The following is a 17,199-nucleotide window of genomic DNA, read 5'->3' on the forward strand; positions in this document are numbered from 1 at the left end:
GTGAGCAAGTACGGCCAGCCTGCCTCGCAGTGCACGATCCGCTACTCCATGCACCAGTCTGCATGGCGTGCCTCGGTCAGATCTCTGATTCCCGCGAGCGCTTGCTGGCTTGCTTTCCAACTCCAACTCCAACTTGAGGAGTGAGCACCGCGTGGCTAGATGGCTTGACGTCAGCATCTGCATTGATTTCACAACAAGAAGAACCAATGAGTGGCTAGTGGTTTTTAACGCAGCCAAGCTCTCCTTTCCAGCACTAGGCTTCATGTTGGTAATGAAGCTCACACGTTGGACCACCACTACAATGGCTATGCCCTTTCGCGCGTTTCCCATATAGCTATTGGAGTCAAGGACAAATTGAACGCGGAAGATCCCATCACCCATTCTTTTGTGCCTAGCCCCAGTTCTAATTTGGGAGATGATACAGAGCCATTTGATTTCCTCCACAAAGATTCGTGGATGTGACTCGGGCGAGTTTCCCATGGAGTGCAACGACTATTCGGTGCTCACAAAATCGTCGTCCACATAGTCGCTGGAATGCGTCTGTAACGTGATCCCACAAAGGCGGGCATGTCCAGCGATTCAGTTAGGGACCATCGCATCATCGCGCATATACTTCTCTCAACGTGTCTCGAGGTGATTGGTGTTATATGTCCGAGATAGTTCGATTCTCGGCGCAAGGATTGTGCAGTCTTGGTAGGTTGGCTCCGAGTGGTGACCAAGTAGATAGACGGCCTATTTTGAGCATCCTCGTGTGATATGCTAATTTTTGCCATGGCCCCTTTCCCTGCTGCAGATTTCAAGCTACACAGCAAGTTCCTCGTGTCTTCACAAATTTGCACATCATAGCCAGTTGAAAGTGTCACTTTCTCCATGAAAGGCTCAGCGCCTATAAGTTCGCACTAAACACGTGCATAATGTTTGGATCCCAGCTCCCAAGTCCAAGCTGGTTGTCGTCCAGGAAGAATACACGTATATCGCCGCACTAACTCTCCCGATCAACAATCAAACAGAGTTTCTGCGAAAATCAAGGAAACAGATGACAGGTGACCTGATTAGAGATCAGTAGGTTATGAACGCAGGCGCTTCGATCCGCCTTTAACGCCGCCATCGTACAAGCCGCGACACAGTGCATACGGACGATCATGCAGGGTCTTTTTAAGATCGCCAATTTTTACCCTACTGCAACCACGCGAAGGAGAGAGACACTTGACAGGTCAAAGAGGCGAGTTGCTGTGGATGCATGCATGCCCTCGGACGTGCAGAAAACCGGTTTTCCCAGCCACACTTGCATTCCAACCACATGCTCCTTTTCTGCCCGCGGGGCGCCACAACTCCTGGCAAACGAAGTGCTCCTATTTGCTGCTCACTATGGGCTTGGCTACCAGTGGGTGTGGTGTGGGTGAGCAGGGATCCCGTGGCTGACGCAGACGGAGAGAGAGAGAGGGGAAAGGATGAGATCATGCTCAGGGCATTACGTCACAAGGGTCTGTGGCTTGCGTCTGCCTTCTCATCGATCGATGCGGCGAAGCGAATGGCAATGAAAAGGGATATAAGAGATGGATGCCTACCAGTGTTCAAGCGATTGAGGTCTTTTTCAAAAAGACAATCAGAAGTCCAGGTTGCATCGACTAAGAGAAAGGTCGTGGTAAGTTAATGCTGCCCCTAGTTGCCGACTATAGCGAGACAAGGCACGACTAGACTAACACAGGACCAACCTTGCAACTAGCACAACTACCAAGCTACAAAAGTACACACACAAAAGCATCAACAGATACTCAACCCTTTCCCCCAGGCCCTCAACCAACCAAAAAAAAAATGTCGAACCAGAACAACGGTGGTCTCCTCGGCGGTGTAGTCGGCGGCCTCGACAACGTGCTCACCGGCGGCGAGAAGGCCAACGGCCAGGGCGGCCTGCTCGGCGGTGTCGGCAGCGCCCTCAACAACACGACGCAGGGCGTCGGCAGCGCCCTGAACGACACGACCCGCGGCGTGGGCAACGCGGTCGGGCAGACCACCCAGGGCGTCGGCAGTGCGGTCGGCCAGACCACCCAGGGTGTTGGCAACGCCGTGGGCGGCGCGACCAGCGGGCTTGGAAACGCTGTTGGTGGTGCCACGGGCGGCCAGCAGCAGGGCCAGAAGAAGTCTGGCTTTGGCAGCTACGGCATTTGAAAAAAACAAATTGGGATGCAAGAATATGTATGATTAATGAAAACATATAACTACGACGTTACGAAATATTGGATTTTGATTGAAGTTGTTTCTTGAAATCGAACAGAATCATTTTCTCAGCGTGCAGCTTGTGTTCAATTTGCGAAATTCAGATGCGGAAATATATACTCAAGCGGGCCAGCGCACTGCTGATGCAAGGCAGCACGACCATTGCCATTCATCGTTCACGATCGTCCTCTTTTATTACTATCTAGACCAGTCGTACTCTTGGGTTGCGACGGAACCTCGGGAACTGGGCCAAGCAAGCTACCAGAGTTACCCGGCACCCCCATGGGCCATAGACCCACATCGACTCCACCCATGACGGCGGATCCTCCCTTCCCCACACCTGCGCAACGCGCGCCTCGAGGTCCCAGGACGCGATTTAGACAGCCTCGACGCGGGACAGAGCTTGTTGAGCACACGCCTACAGCTCAAATCAAGACATACGACTATGCCCTTCGAGTGAAATTTGCCGGCGACAAAGGCTATTCATCTTTGACTCACTGCGCATTCAGACTGGAGGCACGCGACTGCGCTAGAAAAACCAGGCCACCATGGCCCCTCCCTCCACCAAGATCCTCGAGCGGGACCTCAAGACGGTTGTTCGCGAGCTCTGGAAAGCCGGCGGCGATAACTTGACGGTCAATGGCGTGCGCAAGCGCGTGGAAGAGATGCACGATCTGGACGAGGGCTTCTTCAACGGCCCGGACTGGAAGGACAGGAGTAAGACAATCATAAAGGGTCTTGTTGTAAGAAGTTCCTCTCCGCCCTCGGCATGACCAACTTCGAACCATGGAAGCTGTCGCTAATGTTTCGGTAAGGACAAACTCGATAACGGCGAAGATTCCGGCGCCGAGGAAGAAGGAAGGCCCGCCGCCAGCCTCCCAGCACGAGCGAAGCCGAAAGCCTCAAACGGTATCAAACGCAGCTCACCTATAGAGGATCGACCGGCAGCCAAGCGACAGAAGAAGGCGCCCACCGCGAAGCCTGCGAAGAAGAGGAAGCCCGCAAAAAAGGCTGCATCCGAATCAGAACTAAGCGAAGAAGAAGAGTCGGAGCCCGAGTCAGATCTGTCGGAAATGTCTGAAGACGAGGAGCCGAAACCTCGGAAGAGAGGTGGCAAGAGGACAGCGGCTAGCGATTCCGAGTCGGAGTTAAGTGACCTCGGCTCGTCGGAAGAGGACGAGAAACCCAAGCGCAAGACGGCCAAGCCGAAAACAAGCGCAAAACCCAAACCGAAGCGCAAAGCTATCGAGAGCGAATCCGAAGTCGACGATAACGAGAAGAGCGTAGACGAAGGCGATACGAAGAAGGAAAAGGACGACGTGTCTAGCCCGAAAACAAAAGAAGCGGCGCAGCCAGAACCTGAATCCAAGACAGGCGATATCATCGACTCAGACTCAGAGTTATCCTCGGTAATAGACGATCCGCCGCTGAAGAAACGTGGGAAGGCTGCAGCACCCAAAGATAAGACTAAGGCATCAGCCGCCAAGCCGACTAAAGAACTGTCCGCAGACGAAGAGGAGGTAAAGAAGCTACAGGGGCAACTTGTCAAATGCGGCATCCGGAAGATATGGGGGATCGAGCTGAAGAAGTACGGCGACGATGCCAAGGCCAAGATTCGTCACCTTCGTGGCATGCTGGCAGATGCGGGGATGACTGGCCGGTTTTCAGAGGCCCGGGCCAAGGAGATCAAGGAGCAAAGGGAGCTCATGGCAGATCTCGAGGCGGTCACGGATATGAATGCGCTATGGGGTGATTCGGCGACAGGTGGTCGTGCATCGCGTAGCCGAGCAAACAGGAAGTCGCTGAAAGAGGCTTCCGATGATGATGATGACGATAACGACGACGACAACGAAGCGGGTGACGATGGCGACGATGCTGAAGCAACCAAGGCCAACTCGCGAGTCTCCAAAAGGATGGCGGACCTCGCATTTCTCGGCGATGAGAGCGAGTCCGACTAAGCAATGCCCGCTCCACTCTAATGTCTATTTCATGGCCAGCTGATCATTGCCTGGCGTTCAGTCTCTGCGCAATCAAGCTGAAGATGGCCACCGAGCTCATGAAGAGGACGGCATTGTAGAACTTGTCACACATGATTAGCCATGTTGTGCGATGATTGTGAAGTAATAATGACGAGCGTACTGCTTTTCTTGAGACTTCTCGTTCCTCTTCTTCTGACCTGGCCTCGATGAACAGCCGTCTGAGGTTGGGAAAGTTGGCCTGTGTCATGTGTCAGTACGCTTGCACAGATGTCGTTTTGTGTTGGAGGTGACGGACCATGGCTGTGATCGCGGAATTCCTGCTGATGGAGGCACGTGGACTCCTCTGCTTCAAGGATATGCGATACAATGACTTGGTCGAGTTGAGGGTGTCCGGAGCAGGCTGGCTTCTGTTTGTGGTGCTGCTGCTTGAAGATCGATGTCTGCCAATCGCTGGCAAGCTGGCTTTGACTCGCCCAGTGGAGCTGGGGGCCTGGCATTGTGCGGGTGCGGCCTTGGCACAACAAGCTCTAGGAGGGAGTGAGACCACGCAGCTGGACCCAGGCATCACGGCCCCTGGAACACCTTCTGGCCAGACCCGACCCTCAACCTTGACAAAGGCCAGCCCAGCTTCGTCCAGACCGACATCTTCGCACCGCATCGCACCAGATGATCTGCCGGCTGCCCTGAGAGGGCCTTCGTAACGCTCTTCACTACTCACGCCCCCCTTCGCCGCTGTTGCCGTCAGCCATTGCGACCCGGGCTCAAGCACCCCTCTAGACCGCCCGCACAAGCTGCCACTTCCCGATACTCCTGCAGACCTGTGGTCTCCCTACACGCCTGTAGCACTCCGTCGCGACGACAAACGCAGCCGAGAAGATGGCAGTCAACCGGATACGCAGCGCCTTTGCGGTGCCTCGCAAGGGCGAGACCTTTGAACTCCGCGCTGGGCTCGTGTCGCAGTACGCCTGGGAGCGCAAGGAGTCAATCCAGAAGACAATCATGGCCATGACGCTCGGCAAGGACGTTTCGCAGCTCTTTCCCGATGTGCTCAAGAACATTGCTACTGGTGATCTGGACCAGAAGAAGCTGGTCTACCTCTACCTCATGTGCGTCTATACTCCTTTTCCAAGCTGCAGGCAGCTTCCGAGCCGCACGTGGGATTCACGAACCCAACGCACCTAGTACATACTGGCTAATGAGAAGCACAGGAATTATGCCAAGTCGCATCCCGACCTCTGCATTCTGGCTGTCAACACGTTCGTACAAGACTCGGAAGATCCAAACCCACTCATCCGAGCTCTCGCGATCCGAACAATGGGTTGTATCCGTGTCGATAAAATGGTCGACTACATGGAGGAACCACTCAGGAAAACACTACGAGACGAGTCCCCATACGTGCGCAAGACGGCGGCAATCTGCGTAGCCAAATTGTTCGACCTCAACCCTACAATGTGTATCGAGAACGGCTTCTTGGAGACACTTCAAGAGCTCATCGGAGACCCCAATCCAATGGTGGTTGCGAACTCGGTGACCGCTCTTTCGGAAATCGCAGAAGCTGCGCCAGAGACGAGAGCGCTGGTAATCACGTCGCAGACGCTCAAGAAGCTCCTTATGGCCCTCAACGAGTGCACTGAATGGGGCAGAGTCACGATCCTGTCTACCCTCGCGGACTACCCGCCCACCGACGTGAAGGAGTCCGAGCACATTTGCGAGCGGGTGACGCCTCAGTTCCAGCATGTCAACCCCAGTGTCGTCTTGGCCGCTGTCAAGGTCGTCTTTATACACATGCGACTCATTAATGGCGAGCTTGTGGCCCAATACCTTAAGAAGATGGCGCCACCGCTAGGTTGGTGACACTTGTTTGCATCGGAGGTATCACGAGCAGGATTGCTGACATATGTGCATTCGTGTAGTCACCCTGGTTGCTTCTGCGCCTGAAGTGCAATACGTCGCTCTGCGAAACATCGACCTGCTCCTCCAGGCGAAGCCAGATATCCTCAGCAAAGAACTGCGCGTCTTCTTCTGCAAGTATAACGACCCGCCGTACGTCAAGATGCAGAAGCTGGAGATCATGGTCAGGATAGCGAACGACAAGAATTATGAGCAACTGTTGGCAGAACTCAAGGAATACGCCCTTGAGGTCGACATGGACTTTGTGCGGAGAGCCGTCAAGGCCATCGGACAGGTCGCCATCAAGATTGAGAGCGCTAGCGAGAAGTGCGTCAATGCACTGCTGGATCTGATCGCTACCAAGGTCAATTACGTCGTGCAGGAGGTTATTGTTGTCATCAAGGACATCCTGAGAAAATACCCAGGCTACGAGGGTGTTATTCCCACACTCTGCCAACATATTGATGAGCTCGACGAGCCGGAAGCACGGGGCTCTTTGATCTGGATTGTGGGCGAGTACGCAGAGAAGATCAACAACGCCGACGACATCCTGGCTAGCTTTGCCGACACTTTCATGGAGGAGTTTACGCAAACTCAGCTCCAAATCCTCACAGCAGTAGTCAAGCTCTTCCTCAAGAAGCCCGGCAGCAACCAAGGCCTTGTCCAAAAGGTGCTACAGGCTGCCACGGCCGAGAACGACAACCCTGATATCCGCGATCGCGCATACGTCTACTGGCGTCTGCTGTCGGGCGATCTCGACGTTGCCAAGGTGAGCTCAACCATCACACGATGAAACCAAGCCTCCTGCTAACACACGTAACAGAGCATTGTGCTTTCACAAAAGCCTCCCATTTCAACCACCATGACCAGCCTGCCGCCTGCTCTGTTGGAGAAGCTATTGACTGAGCTGTCGACCCTGGCCTCTGTGTACCACAAGCCTCCGGAGTCCTTCGTCGGAAAGGGACGTTACGGCTCAGACGCCATTCAGCGAGCCGCCATCCAGGAGCAACGCCAGGACGCAGCCGAGAACCCCATTGCGGCCTCCGTCGCGGCAGCCGCTGCTCAGAACGGTGGATCTGCTCAGAACAACATCGAGAACCTTTTGGACATCGATTTCGACGGCGGCGCTCCTGCTTCGCTGGAGCAGAACTCTGCTTCGGCCACGCCAGACCGTGTAGCCAGCCCTTCGGGTGGCGCAAGCAACATGCAGGACATGATGGGTCTTTTCGACGCGCCAGCACCGCAACAGTCAGCCGCAAGCGGCGGGTTTGGCGGCGGCGACGACCTGATGAACGGATTCGCTGGGCTGGACCTCGGTGGTTCGACCCAACCGCCGCCTGCGGCACAACAGCTGCACAACAATGCTGGAGGCGCACAGCAGCCCAAGAAGGACAGTGATGACCTGCTTGGCCTATTCTAAAACGACTCCTTCCCGCTTGTTGCTTGTCTCTCTTCAAGTCACGTTGGTCGCATAGAACTTTTGTTTCGAGAACCTGTACTGGCGTGTGGCTGGCATGGTTACGAGGGCGCAGGGATTGGTGCTTGGAGCTTAGACGGCTACCCAAAAGCAGAGTATAGTAATGAAGCCACGCTTTTTTGCAAATCCTGGTATGACAAGCGTACACTTGGTGGCTCGTGCTTGGCGATGACTTGTTCTTCAAGTTTGCCGACCAAATCTGATCCTCTGCAGTCGTTTAAATGGTATCTTGTGAAATTGGCGCATATGTGCCTCGAGGCAAAACCCCGTCTACGTTGTGGGACAAAATTTCGCCCTCGTCCATCGGACCACAATATCGGCACAGCCCTGTTCTCTGGTATCTCTCTGGCCGTTCATGCATACAAACCACTTCTATTTTCCAAACCCATAAACTAGCTCGAGGTCCCAACCCGTCCCCATGTTGATCGTGAATCATTGTGTCGTCCCTTCAACCTTTCCATCCACAGTCCCATCCTTTGGCGGCTCGCTCTTCTTCTCGGCCCCGCCGCCCTGCTTCTCCCACTCCTCAGGAGTCAGGCACTTTGCGCTCCACGCGTGTATCGCGGCGATCTCGGCCTTGAGGGCGGCGTTGACGGCGCGGTGCCGCTTCAGCGAGTTGAGGCCCCGGAACTGCGGGGAGACGATGAGCGACGTGAAGCTCTGGCCGCACCCGCCCGACATGTCCGTCACCTGGACGTGCGTGGCCTCGAGGCGCTCCGTGAGGGCGGCGGAGAGGGTGGACTCGGTTATCGTCGAGGGGTCTGTGGGGGGCGGCGCTGCCATTGTTGTTGGTTGTGCTGTGGTTGGGGTGGTTTTTTTCTTTCTCGGTGGTGTGTGGTTGTTGGTCAGTGGTGAGGATGCGTGCTTCAGGGACCGTGCTGTGTGTAGGTGTGTATAGTGTTCGCAGGTAGTGTTCGCAGGTCGTGGGGGTGGTTGAGGCGATTTAGAGAGAGGTTCAACGCTGTACGCGTGGAGGCGTCCCCGATGTGCTGTCGCGGGTACGGTCGTTCCAGCTGGCAGTTGGGCAATGTGGAAGCTCGAGGATGCTGTTACGCCGAAGTCGGGCGGGCTTGTCCGTATGATCCGATCGCACGGTCTGGTTCGATAGCTCGAGTCGGCGGCTTGAGCGAGAAACGACGGAAAACCAGCTGGCGGGAATCTGATCTGTTGATGGAGCGTATTGAGGTCTGAGCCTTGTCCTTGGATTGACCTTGTGGTTGTGGTTTTGGTTGTGAATGGTTGTCTGTTGTGGCTGGATCTCTTAGTAATGGCTGCGGGAAGGGATCAGAAATTCGCAGCGGCTCGGCAGGCCCCCGCGATGATGGCATCCAGGAGGGGTCCGCTCCGCCCCGGGATCGCTCCTCCCACGCATCTCACAGGACAAAGCTCTTATCGATAGTGCAGCTGTCGGACGTCAAGCTCCAAGCTTCGTGGCCCATGATCAAACACGAAGCTGGAACGTCCGTCAAGTGCTCGACTTCATATCAGGAGAAAAGCTTCCAAATACTCTGTGGTAACAATAGCCACTGGGTTCAATCAAGCACATCACCCGTCAATGTCAACGCGGCACCTTGTCCGCGCGACCATCCGATTCCCTTCTTCACATCTTGCCTCAGTGAGGACACCACCAGGAATTCGCTTCATATCCTGCCTACATACGTCTTGCCCTAGCTCTGCCGCTACCGTCAGGACGTCTAAGAGGAATCGCAACTCCTTTGCAATCGCGCCAATCTACACCGTTCTACAAAATCGGAGCACCAGCACAATGACCAACCCGCCGTCTTTGACAGATACGGTGCTCGAGGCTGTCAAGTCGCTGTAAGTGAGCCCCTCCAAGCTTGTACTGGTCAGGATCAAACCCATCGGAACGTTTGAGACGAAGTTGTAGCTAATCAAGATTGTCTTTCGCATGTGCAGATATCCCGAGGCACTTGCAGATAAAGCATGGGACAACACAGGACGTAAGTGCACACCTTGGCGTTGTCCTTGTGCCAACTACTCGTGTGCGCTGGTTTGCTGACAAAGGAGGCCAAACACAGTACTCATCGGTGAGGCGCCGTCGTTCACTTCCGCAACGAGCAGCGTAGCACAGGGCACTGTGCTGCTCACAAACGATCTCACCGCGGCTGTCGTGGACGAGGCTCTCAATGAGGGTGCCAAGGTCATTATTTGCTACCGTACGTCGAGCCCGCTGCCGCTCATGAGCCTCAATATGCCACATGTAGGGCCTCTGCTAACACTAAACCATAGACCCGGTCATTTTCCGGCCTCTAAAGTCCATTACTGCCAGTGATCCCATGCAAGCCCAGCTCTTGCGTCTCATCGCCGCCGGCGTCTCCGTGTATTGCCCGCACACAGCGGTTGATGCTGCCTCGGGAGGGCTGAACGACTGGCTGTGTGATCTCCTGCTGGACGGCGAGGCGGCGGCCTCCAAGACAGTCGTGGAGCCCATCAAAGGCTCGCTGCCTGAAGGTCACGAGGGCTGCGGTTACGGCCGGGCGGTAGAGTTCAGCAACGCCCTTAGTTTCCCCGATCTGCTCAAGAGATTTTCAAAGGGCATCGGCGGCCATCGCTACATGATGGTGGCGTTGCCGACCTCCTACAAGAAGGACATTTCGGCCATCCCGCCCATTTCCAAGGCAGCAGTCTGTGCTGGCTCGGGCTCCAGCGTGCTCCGCAGCACAGATGCGCAGATCCTGGTGACAGGAGAGATGAGCCACCACGATGCCCTGCGTCACGCGTCCCTTGGCCAGATCGTCGTGACCGTCTTCCACAGCAACTCAGAGCGCCAGTACCTGACGCAAAGGATGAAGCCGATGCTCGAAGAGGCTCTCAAAGACTCGCCGCACGCTAACACACGTGTCGTAGTCAGCACTGCAGACAGCGACCCTTTCGACGTGATTGACGTCGAGAGCTTGTGAGCAATCTTCTCTTGCCGTAGATAGCCAAATTCAAGTGTGAAAGTCCAGGTCATCGAGACATCCACATCAGCAACGCCTGGTCCGTTGACAGCTGTTGCTCGTAGTGTCGATGGGTATCATTCAGTCCCGCAGTAGAGGCGTGGCACTACTCATCATCCGACTCGCTGTCTTCCTGGTCGTCACTCCCCTTGCGCCAGTCGAATTGGCTGGGTTCGCCACGCAAAGCTGCCTCGCCGTCCTGCAGGCAAGCGTCCACATCGACTCCGCCTACCTCTTGTTCTTTCCACGACAGTAGCAATCGCTTTGGCAGTTTCCATGCCTGCCTGGCTTCTTCCGCTCGGCCCTCGCTGACCAGTTCACGAAGCTTCGCGGGCGTCTCGAGCACAGCTAGCGCGAGCTTCTTCGTTCGCGTTCTGCGCGCTGCCGCTTCTTCTGGCGCCTTTGTCGCTTCATCGGGGGCGGGTATCGTTTTACGTAGATTGTCCCGGATCTGGGACGCTTGTGTATAGATTTGTGCAATGGCAGGATCGAGCGTAGACGCCATCGGGTTCAGAGGGTCCATGTTTGTGCGCATCTGTACTCCCACATCCACATCAGCCACCCAGAAACCCATGGGGAGCTCACAGAATCTCACGTACCTTTCTTATTGTCTCCGTCGCTGCAATCAGCTTCGAGTAGTTGTCGTAAACAAGCGCCTTCTTCTCAGCGTCCAGCGCGCGAGTCTCGCCCAGGACCCTGGTGTATAGGCGAAGCAGCTCGTCGAGGCCCTTCTCTGCCAATGCTTGCGCGATGAAGGCCTCTGGGTCGAAGCCGTCCTTGTCCATCTCGCTGGCTGGAACTTCGCTGTATGCCGAGACGCCGTCATCCTCGGGCTCTGTCACCTCTACGGACGGGGTGGGAGGTATAGCTGCGCCATGCTTGCTCCGGAGGTTGTAGTACTCGCGCAGGGCTGCGCGGTTGCGGCGTCCCGGGCCGGCGGCATTGGGTGCGCTGGTGGCGCCTCCGGGCAGGCCAGGGCTCGGGAAAGCAGCAGAGACGGGAGTGGGGCTTGGTGAGCCGGCCGCGGATCGTGGGAGGTCGAGAGATGGCCGGTTGGAGGATGTCGGTGTTGCATTGGACTGAGACGGGACTCTTCGAGGGAAGGGGGAGCTCGGCTCACGAGGCGAAGCTATCGTGGACATTGTTGAAATGGAGGATGTGGCGGCGGTACAGCCAGGGCAATGTTATCTGCGCCAAGGATCGAGGTTGGCAAGCTATGCCGGAGCCGCGCGAGTCTGAGTCGAATGACCGCCGTAATTGCTGTGCCTCTCAATGGCGAGGTTGCTTATGGTGGTTTGGGACTTCTGTCAGCTCATGGTCCAGGCAGCTTCTAAGAGTGACGTGGAGACAGGGCCGCTGGTCGCTCGCCGGTTTCCCCTGGAGCCCCACAAGGCGCGACGCTAGACCCCTGTGGAGACCCGCGATGCCAGGAACACGAATCTGTCTGTGGTGTGCCATGCCAGCGGGCAAACACACTTGTTTGTGCCTCTGGACGAATCGTCAAAAGCTGTCGTCCGGAAACGTCTTCCTCACAATTCACCCCACAAACCAGCCTAGAGTATCTCGGCTTTGGCCCTCGTGTCTTCCCATCAAATTCTTTGCCGTTATTGCAGATCTGCGCAATCGCGGCGTCCCCGACGGTCACAACATGGAGGCGGTTCCAGCACAAATCCGTGCTGGCTTACAGGCTCAGGGACTTCCGCCTCCAACCTTGCAATGGATCCAGGGCGTCCTGCCACAGCGCAGGCCACTCCCTCCTTTGCCAGCCTTGATCGCAACCGCCAAAGCCCGCCTTCTCGCTGCTGACCTGACGAACCCCTCAATCTTTGAGCAAGCAGTGCCTGCGCTGCCACAGAATCTTAGCAATCCGGAAACCAAAGAAGGCAAGCTCCTCCATGATGTGCTCGTCCAGGTCCTAGACATAGAGAACCTGTCCAAGAGCAAGTGGGAACAGGTAGAAGAGCTCGAGGCAATCGCGCGCGGCGAGCAGACCCGTGGCCGAGAAGTCATTCGTCTTCCCACTGCTAGTGCTGAAGATGACGACCAGTATGGCACGCAGCCATCCACAGCTCCTGTCGTACCTGCAGCTCGGGGCGGAACCGGGACCGCATCGACCACATCCAAAGCTGCAACACATCGTCTCATCCTCCAAGACTGCAAAGGCCAGAAGATATACGCCCTCGAGCAGAAAAGGATCGAGAGGATCAGCATCGGCACTTTGAATATCGGAGAGAAAATATTGCTGAGGAAAGGCACCGTTGTAGCCCGCGGCCTGATCCTCCTGGACCCATCCTCCTGTGCCATACAAGGAGGACGAGTCGAAGCTTGGTCAAAGGGCTGGCAAGAGGGCCGGCTGGCCCGCCTACGTGAAGCCATTGGCGATTCACGGTGACCGAATCTATCGCACAGAAGACAGCGCAAGTCCTAAAGCTTCGATTCCCACGTCACAGACCCTGAAGCCTATCAGCCACTGATTTCCGCAGCCTGGATTTCGAGCAGCTCGCTTTCAACCCATGGTACAGCACGACCGCCTGCACGGAGCATCTGGACGCGGACACGGATGCACAGCTTGAGTGGGGCACACTGGTCTGCACATTCAGGGCAACCGCGCCCATGTCGGTTTCTGGACCTCCTTTTGACTTGCACCATTTACCAAGTTGAACAAGTCATCAACAACAAGCTTGTGCACCACGTCGATTTTGGTCCGCAGCTCTGGCAGGTCACAAATGACTATGTGCTAAGATCTCTCTTCACCTTCATCCTCATTCGCTTGTCAGTACTGCATCTCCTTCACAGGGCGCCAGGCGCCATGGGACCAAGAGAAGCATGGTACAAGAACATCATTCCATTCTCGCAGTCTCACGGACCACAACGCTTCTTCCGGGCCGGACGGCAAAGTGAAGAGGATGTCGCCTCAGAACTTCTGGCAGACGATCCACTGAATCCCTCCTTTCGGGAAGAATACGATCTTACTGAGGCTGTCAACGGACCAGCGTCTACGTCCTCCACGTGGAAACGGCCTTCCCAAACACTCTCCCTACGATCCACATACTGTTGGCTCGCGGTTGCAGCCATATTGTTGCTATCCGCAGTAGCCTTTGCGTGGCATCGATGGTTATCAAGCCCCGTAGAGGGCCTGGATCGTGGGCTCCTGCCATGCGGCCCACACGCCTCTTATGCGGTCAACAACCACACCTGCACCAGTGGGGATTTTCTATGCCCCGTCGTTGATTCTCGTAGGACCCTTCGCTGCGGGGAGTCTTGCTACTTGCCCACAGCTTACAGGTAAGGCGCACATCATGTCTCGCTCTGCTACGGAAAGTCTCTGACGTAGAATGCTGCAGGTGCGTCAACAATGAGTTGTCGCCGATCACCACTAGTGCCTCTGACAGCAATGGCCAAGGTGCAGCAAACAGCACAGTGGCCTGCGACTCAAAATACCTTCACCTGAGCGATGGTTTATCCGAGAATTATTTCCTCTCCGATTGCGGCAGCTCGAGCCAAGTGGTTGTGACCAGCCCGCTGCCCAAACAACAACGTGACCTTGGCAGCTCTCGACTTCTAGTCGCCTGGGCCGCTGGCAACAGTGGCTTCGTCATGTATTTCAAGCCACAGAGTCGTCCCAGAGACTCGGCGTCTATGCGGCTGCGAGCGAATCCCGGTCTTAACCGTACTCTTGAGCCACTGGTCAGTGGTGTGTCTGCCACGCTCGAGCTGGACGTGCCAACCAAGCTCGGTACAGTGATTCTCGGCAGTATCCGTTCCCTGCGCGATTTCATCGAGGGTGGTCGTTCGTTGGATGACGATGTCCAGAGTGGTCTCCACTACCAGCCTTTGGCTGCCGGCGGCGTATTGATCACTCGGCAGTGGCTGGATCGGACAACGGAGACATTCGTCACGATTCGTCCCAGCGAGGGTAATGAGGATCATATATCAGTAAGAAAAGGAGATGTCACTCTACCGAGCGGCAGATATGATCTACAGGCATGGCACAACTACCCATTCGTGGAAAACTTGGCATCCGATCTAGTGTTCAAAGCTCTGGACCAGAGTCCGTCGCAAGCTCCAGCTAGCGATGCGGCTTCACTCTCCATCTTGTCATATGGTGACAAGGTGGTCGCTGGCGCATGGAAATTCCTTACGTACTTTGGTCGCGACAGCCTCTTATCGCTGCTTTTACTCCGGCCTGTATTACAGGAGGGTCGAGGCAGCATAGTTGAGGTGATTCTCAGTGCTGCGATCGAGCGAATCAACACCGGAGATGGCAGCGTCTGCCATGAGGAAGTGGTCGGAGATTATGCTAGCCTGCTGCATAAGCGACAAGGGGCAGTGTCCAACGAGCCTCTCTGCGACTACAAGATGATAGATACAGACTATCTACTAATGATAGCATTGGAGGCTTACCTGGTGAGGTCGAAGATTGGTAGAGGCCGAGCCAAGGACTTCCTCGCGACCACAGCCGATTTCCTCGCGTCGAACGAGGGTGCGACATACGGCGCTCTTGTCCAGAAGACAATGGGCAAGATCTTGCAGGCTACCGCCGCTTTCGAGCAGGAGCCAATTCAAAGCAACCTCATTCACCTACATGAGAAAGAAGCTGTCGGGCAATGGCGGGACAGCAGCGATGGCCTGGGCGGGGGACGAACTCCATATGATGTCAATACTGCCCTTGTGCCGGCTGCTTTGAGAGCCATCAGCTCGTTCTACGAGCACAACATTCTTTCAGCCACGGCCCAAGAAGCCGGGTCTGTTTCGCGAAGAGCACAGTTTTGGGAAGACAACTCGCTTCATTTCTTTGAAGTCGACATCCTGCCGGAGAAAGCCAATGCTCTGCTCGACGAATACGTCAGTCGCAATGACTACACGGGGCCAAAGACAATATCAAGACCGACAAGTAATGTGAGATTCCACGGAGTGGCATTGCAGGCAGGCGGGCAGGGCTCGGTCGTGCCAGTCATGAACATAGACGACTGTTTTCGCCTCTTTCTCCTTGATACCACCGACGACGAGCAGCTGTCAAAGTTCTTGCAGCAAACGGCAGACAACATTCTAGCCCCTTTTCCTTTAGGCTTGTCAACGCCACTGGGTCTTGTAGTGTCCAATCCAGCATACTCGAGTGGCCCAGGACCAGCACGAGCCCTCACGACCGGAGCATACCACGGGACCGTCATCTGGAGCTGGCAGCTTGCCATGCTGGCCGCTGGACTCGAACGCCAGTTGAACAGATGTGATAACGAGACACTGGGGTTTTGTAAGAACCGCGAGCTTCGCCAGCACGTGGAAAACGCATACCACCACCTATGGGATCTCGTCGATGCGAATCGCGAGCATGCTAACGAGGAAGTGTGGAGTTGGACTTATGGTCCGGGAGAGGAGTTTCATTATGCACCTCTAGGCACACTCCCCAGTCCAGGTGGTGAGGCAGCTGTGGGTGCGTACACTTGGTTCTCATTCACCGTCTTGTGCCAGGCTGCAAAATACTGACAATCGTCCATAGAGAGCAATATCCAGCAACTTTGGAGCTTGGCATTTCTCGCAATTCAACGGAACCGCAACTTTCCGCGAGCCATGAGCCCACGCACAGCGGCCTTCGATGTACATTACGGAAGCGAGGACCTGCGCCACTCGCCGCACCGTTCTTGTGTCCAGTAGCTGATTCACATGTGGAGACGGTCGAGCTCCTGCTTTGAGTTACGGAAGCTTGGCTGTGAAGGTGCCGTTTCGTCGGCACCCGCTGGATGAGCATTGCAACTTCTGGGGCGGGCGCACCTTGTGATTGGTATTTAGCCGGTAATGTATCAATATGTCTCGCTTTTAGGCCCTTTACGCGCCCTTTACCTTATGGCGTCGCACTCGCCGGCATGGAATTGTGTAAGCTGCACTTCTGAACGCGGGCTTGCGCTCTACGAATCACAGTAGCTTCTTCGCTGCTTTGCATAAGATCCTTGCACCTCAACACTGCAGGAACACTTCCTTTGATGATGGAAGTAAGTGAGACGATCAAACCCATGCTTCCGTGCTCCCTGGAGCACTCAGGCATCGCGTCATCGCGATCCCGCCGCCCGTGTGATATTCCATGAGCACCTCACAATGGTGCATCCGTTCTGCAGCACTCGATGGAGCTCAAGCCAAGGGGTGGCCCTCGAGCCCTTGCACGCCTCCAAAGGTCTGCAGGGGCCTACACGTGGCGACAGGGATGCCAACTCTTGCCGCTGACATGCATGACAAGTCTGCCAATGGCGTTACAGGTTCAGGCACGAAGAAAGCTGTTGGCACCAGCTTGAGAGCCGTGCCCGAAATCCCTGGCTAAACGGCCTTGCCGCGATGAGAGGAGAGGGTTTGTGCTTCTCATCAGAAGGAAGCATTCTAGTCCGCGCACCAACGTATCCTGTTCAGCCAACACCATTTCTATGTCAGCCTTCATCGCCAAGTAGAACAACCCCCTGTGACTCTGCACGGTCCACGGCTTTGGTTTCGAGATATTGAGCCAGTTCCTGCCCGCTCTGATGGCGTGGAGGCAGTAGCTGAAGCGGTCAGAGTATGCCAAAGACTTGAATATAAACAGGTCACCCCCTCAAGCTCGGAGAATCAGACCGTCGTACAGTGTATAGCATCTCGCTCGGTGTTCCATTCCAAAAGTCATCCCACCTTCTTTTCCGCTCCGCGCCTCATCCCA

General features: G+C 55.6%; 9 protein-coding genes across 9 annotated transcripts; 6 read left to right on the plus strand and 3 right to left on the minus strand.

The window, feature by feature from the left end:
* The first annotated feature begins 1,387 nt into the window (after window positions 1-1,387).
* On the plus strand, window positions 1,388-2,264 carry B0I36DRAFT_384609 (uncharacterized protein). The gene is made up of 2 exons (XM_046161016.1): window positions 1,388-1,645; window positions 1,727-2,264. Exon 2 carries the CDS (start codon window positions 1,816-1,818, stop codon window positions 2,167-2,169), a length of 354 nt encoding a protein of 117 aa, XP_046011293.1. The 5' UTR covers window positions 1,388-1,645; window positions 1,727-1,815; the 3' UTR covers window positions 2,170-2,264.
* A 121-nt stretch (window positions 2,265-2,385) lies between these two features.
* On the plus strand, window positions 2,386-4,612 carry B0I36DRAFT_324843 (uncharacterized protein). The gene is made up of 4 exons (XM_046154166.1): window positions 2,386-2,960; window positions 3,033-4,296; window positions 4,357-4,434; window positions 4,492-4,612. Exons 1-2 carry the CDS (start codon window positions 2,766-2,768, stop codon window positions 4,173-4,175), a joined length of 1,338 nt encoding a protein of 445 aa, XP_046011294.1. The 5' UTR covers window positions 2,386-2,765; the 3' UTR covers window positions 4,176-4,296; window positions 4,357-4,434; window positions 4,492-4,612.
* On the minus strand, window positions 4,219-4,693 carry B0I36DRAFT_363610 (uncharacterized protein; the record flags this gene model as incomplete). Its single annotated transcript, XM_046158831.1, has 3 exons — window positions 4,219-4,296; window positions 4,357-4,434; window positions 4,562-4,693. 3 exons carry the CDS (start codon window positions 4,691-4,693, stop codon window positions 4,219-4,221), a joined length of 288 nt encoding a protein of 95 aa, XP_046011295.1.
* Window positions 4,694-5,072: 379 nt separating this feature from the next.
* On the plus strand, window positions 5,073-7,506 carry B0I36DRAFT_244494 (adaptin N terminal region-domain-containing protein; the record flags this gene model as incomplete). The annotated part of the gene is made up of 4 exons (XM_046150060.1): window positions 5,073-5,302; window positions 5,405-6,042; window positions 6,110-6,855; window positions 6,910-7,506. 4 exons carry the CDS (start codon window positions 5,073-5,075, stop codon window positions 7,504-7,506), a joined length of 2,211 nt encoding a protein of 736 aa, XP_046011296.1.
* Window positions 7,507-7,995: 489 nt separating this feature from the next.
* On the minus strand, window positions 7,996-8,346 carry B0I36DRAFT_244552 (bola protein; the record flags this gene model as incomplete). Its single annotated transcript, XM_046150065.1, has 1 exon — window positions 7,996-8,346. The coding sequence occupies one exon, from the start codon at window positions 8,344-8,346 to the stop codon at window positions 7,996-7,998; it is 351 nt and encodes a 116-aa protein (XP_046011297.1).
* A 982-nt stretch (window positions 8,347-9,328) lies between these two features.
* B0I36DRAFT_374670 (GTP cyclohydrolase 1 type 2/Nif3) lies at window positions 9,329-10,484 on the plus strand (the record flags this gene model as incomplete). The annotated part of the gene is made up of 5 exons (XM_046160302.1): window positions 9,329-9,381; window positions 9,481-9,524; window positions 9,589-9,611; window positions 9,656-9,740; window positions 9,814-10,484. 5 exons carry the CDS (start codon window positions 9,329-9,331, stop codon window positions 10,482-10,484), a joined length of 876 nt encoding a protein of 291 aa, XP_046011298.1.
* A 72-nt stretch (window positions 10,485-10,556) lies between these two features.
* On the minus strand, window positions 10,557-11,819 carry B0I36DRAFT_127494 (Vps51/Vps67-domain-containing protein). The gene is made up of 2 exons (XM_046148146.1): window positions 11,123-11,819; window positions 10,557-11,058 (listed from the first exon to the last, which is right to left on the minus strand). The coding sequence occupies exons 1-2, from the start codon at window positions 11,663-11,665 to the stop codon at window positions 10,630-10,632; spliced, it is 972 nt and encodes a 323-aa protein (XP_046011299.1). The 5' UTR covers window positions 11,666-11,819; the 3' UTR covers window positions 10,557-10,629.
* Window positions 11,820-12,171: 352 nt separating this feature from the next.
* On the plus strand, window positions 12,172-12,915 carry B0I36DRAFT_245642 (uncharacterized protein; the record flags this gene model as incomplete). Its single annotated transcript, XM_046150172.1, has 1 exon — window positions 12,172-12,915. One exon carries the CDS (start codon window positions 12,172-12,174, stop codon window positions 12,913-12,915), a length of 744 nt encoding a protein of 247 aa, XP_046011300.1.
* Window positions 12,916-13,060: 145 nt separating this feature from the next.
* Window positions 13,061-16,213, plus strand: B0I36DRAFT_384614 (uncharacterized protein; the record flags this gene model as incomplete). Its single annotated transcript, XM_046161017.1, has 4 exons — window positions 13,061-13,808; window positions 13,868-15,954; window positions 16,021-16,118; window positions 16,193-16,213. Exons 1-4 carry the CDS (start codon window positions 13,084-13,086, stop codon window positions 16,211-16,213), a joined length of 2,931 nt encoding a protein of 976 aa, XP_046011301.1. The 5' UTR covers window positions 13,061-13,083.
* Between the last annotated feature and the right edge of the window lie 986 nt (window positions 16,214-17,199).

Source organism: Microdochium trichocladiopsis (assembly GCF_020744255.1).
Source record: "Microdochium trichocladiopsis strain MPI-CAGE-CH-0230 chromosome Unknown B0I36scaffold_6, whole genome shotgun sequence".
Lineage (NCBI taxonomy): Eukaryota > Fungi > Ascomycota > Sordariomycetes > Xylariales > Microdochiaceae > Microdochium > Microdochium trichocladiopsis.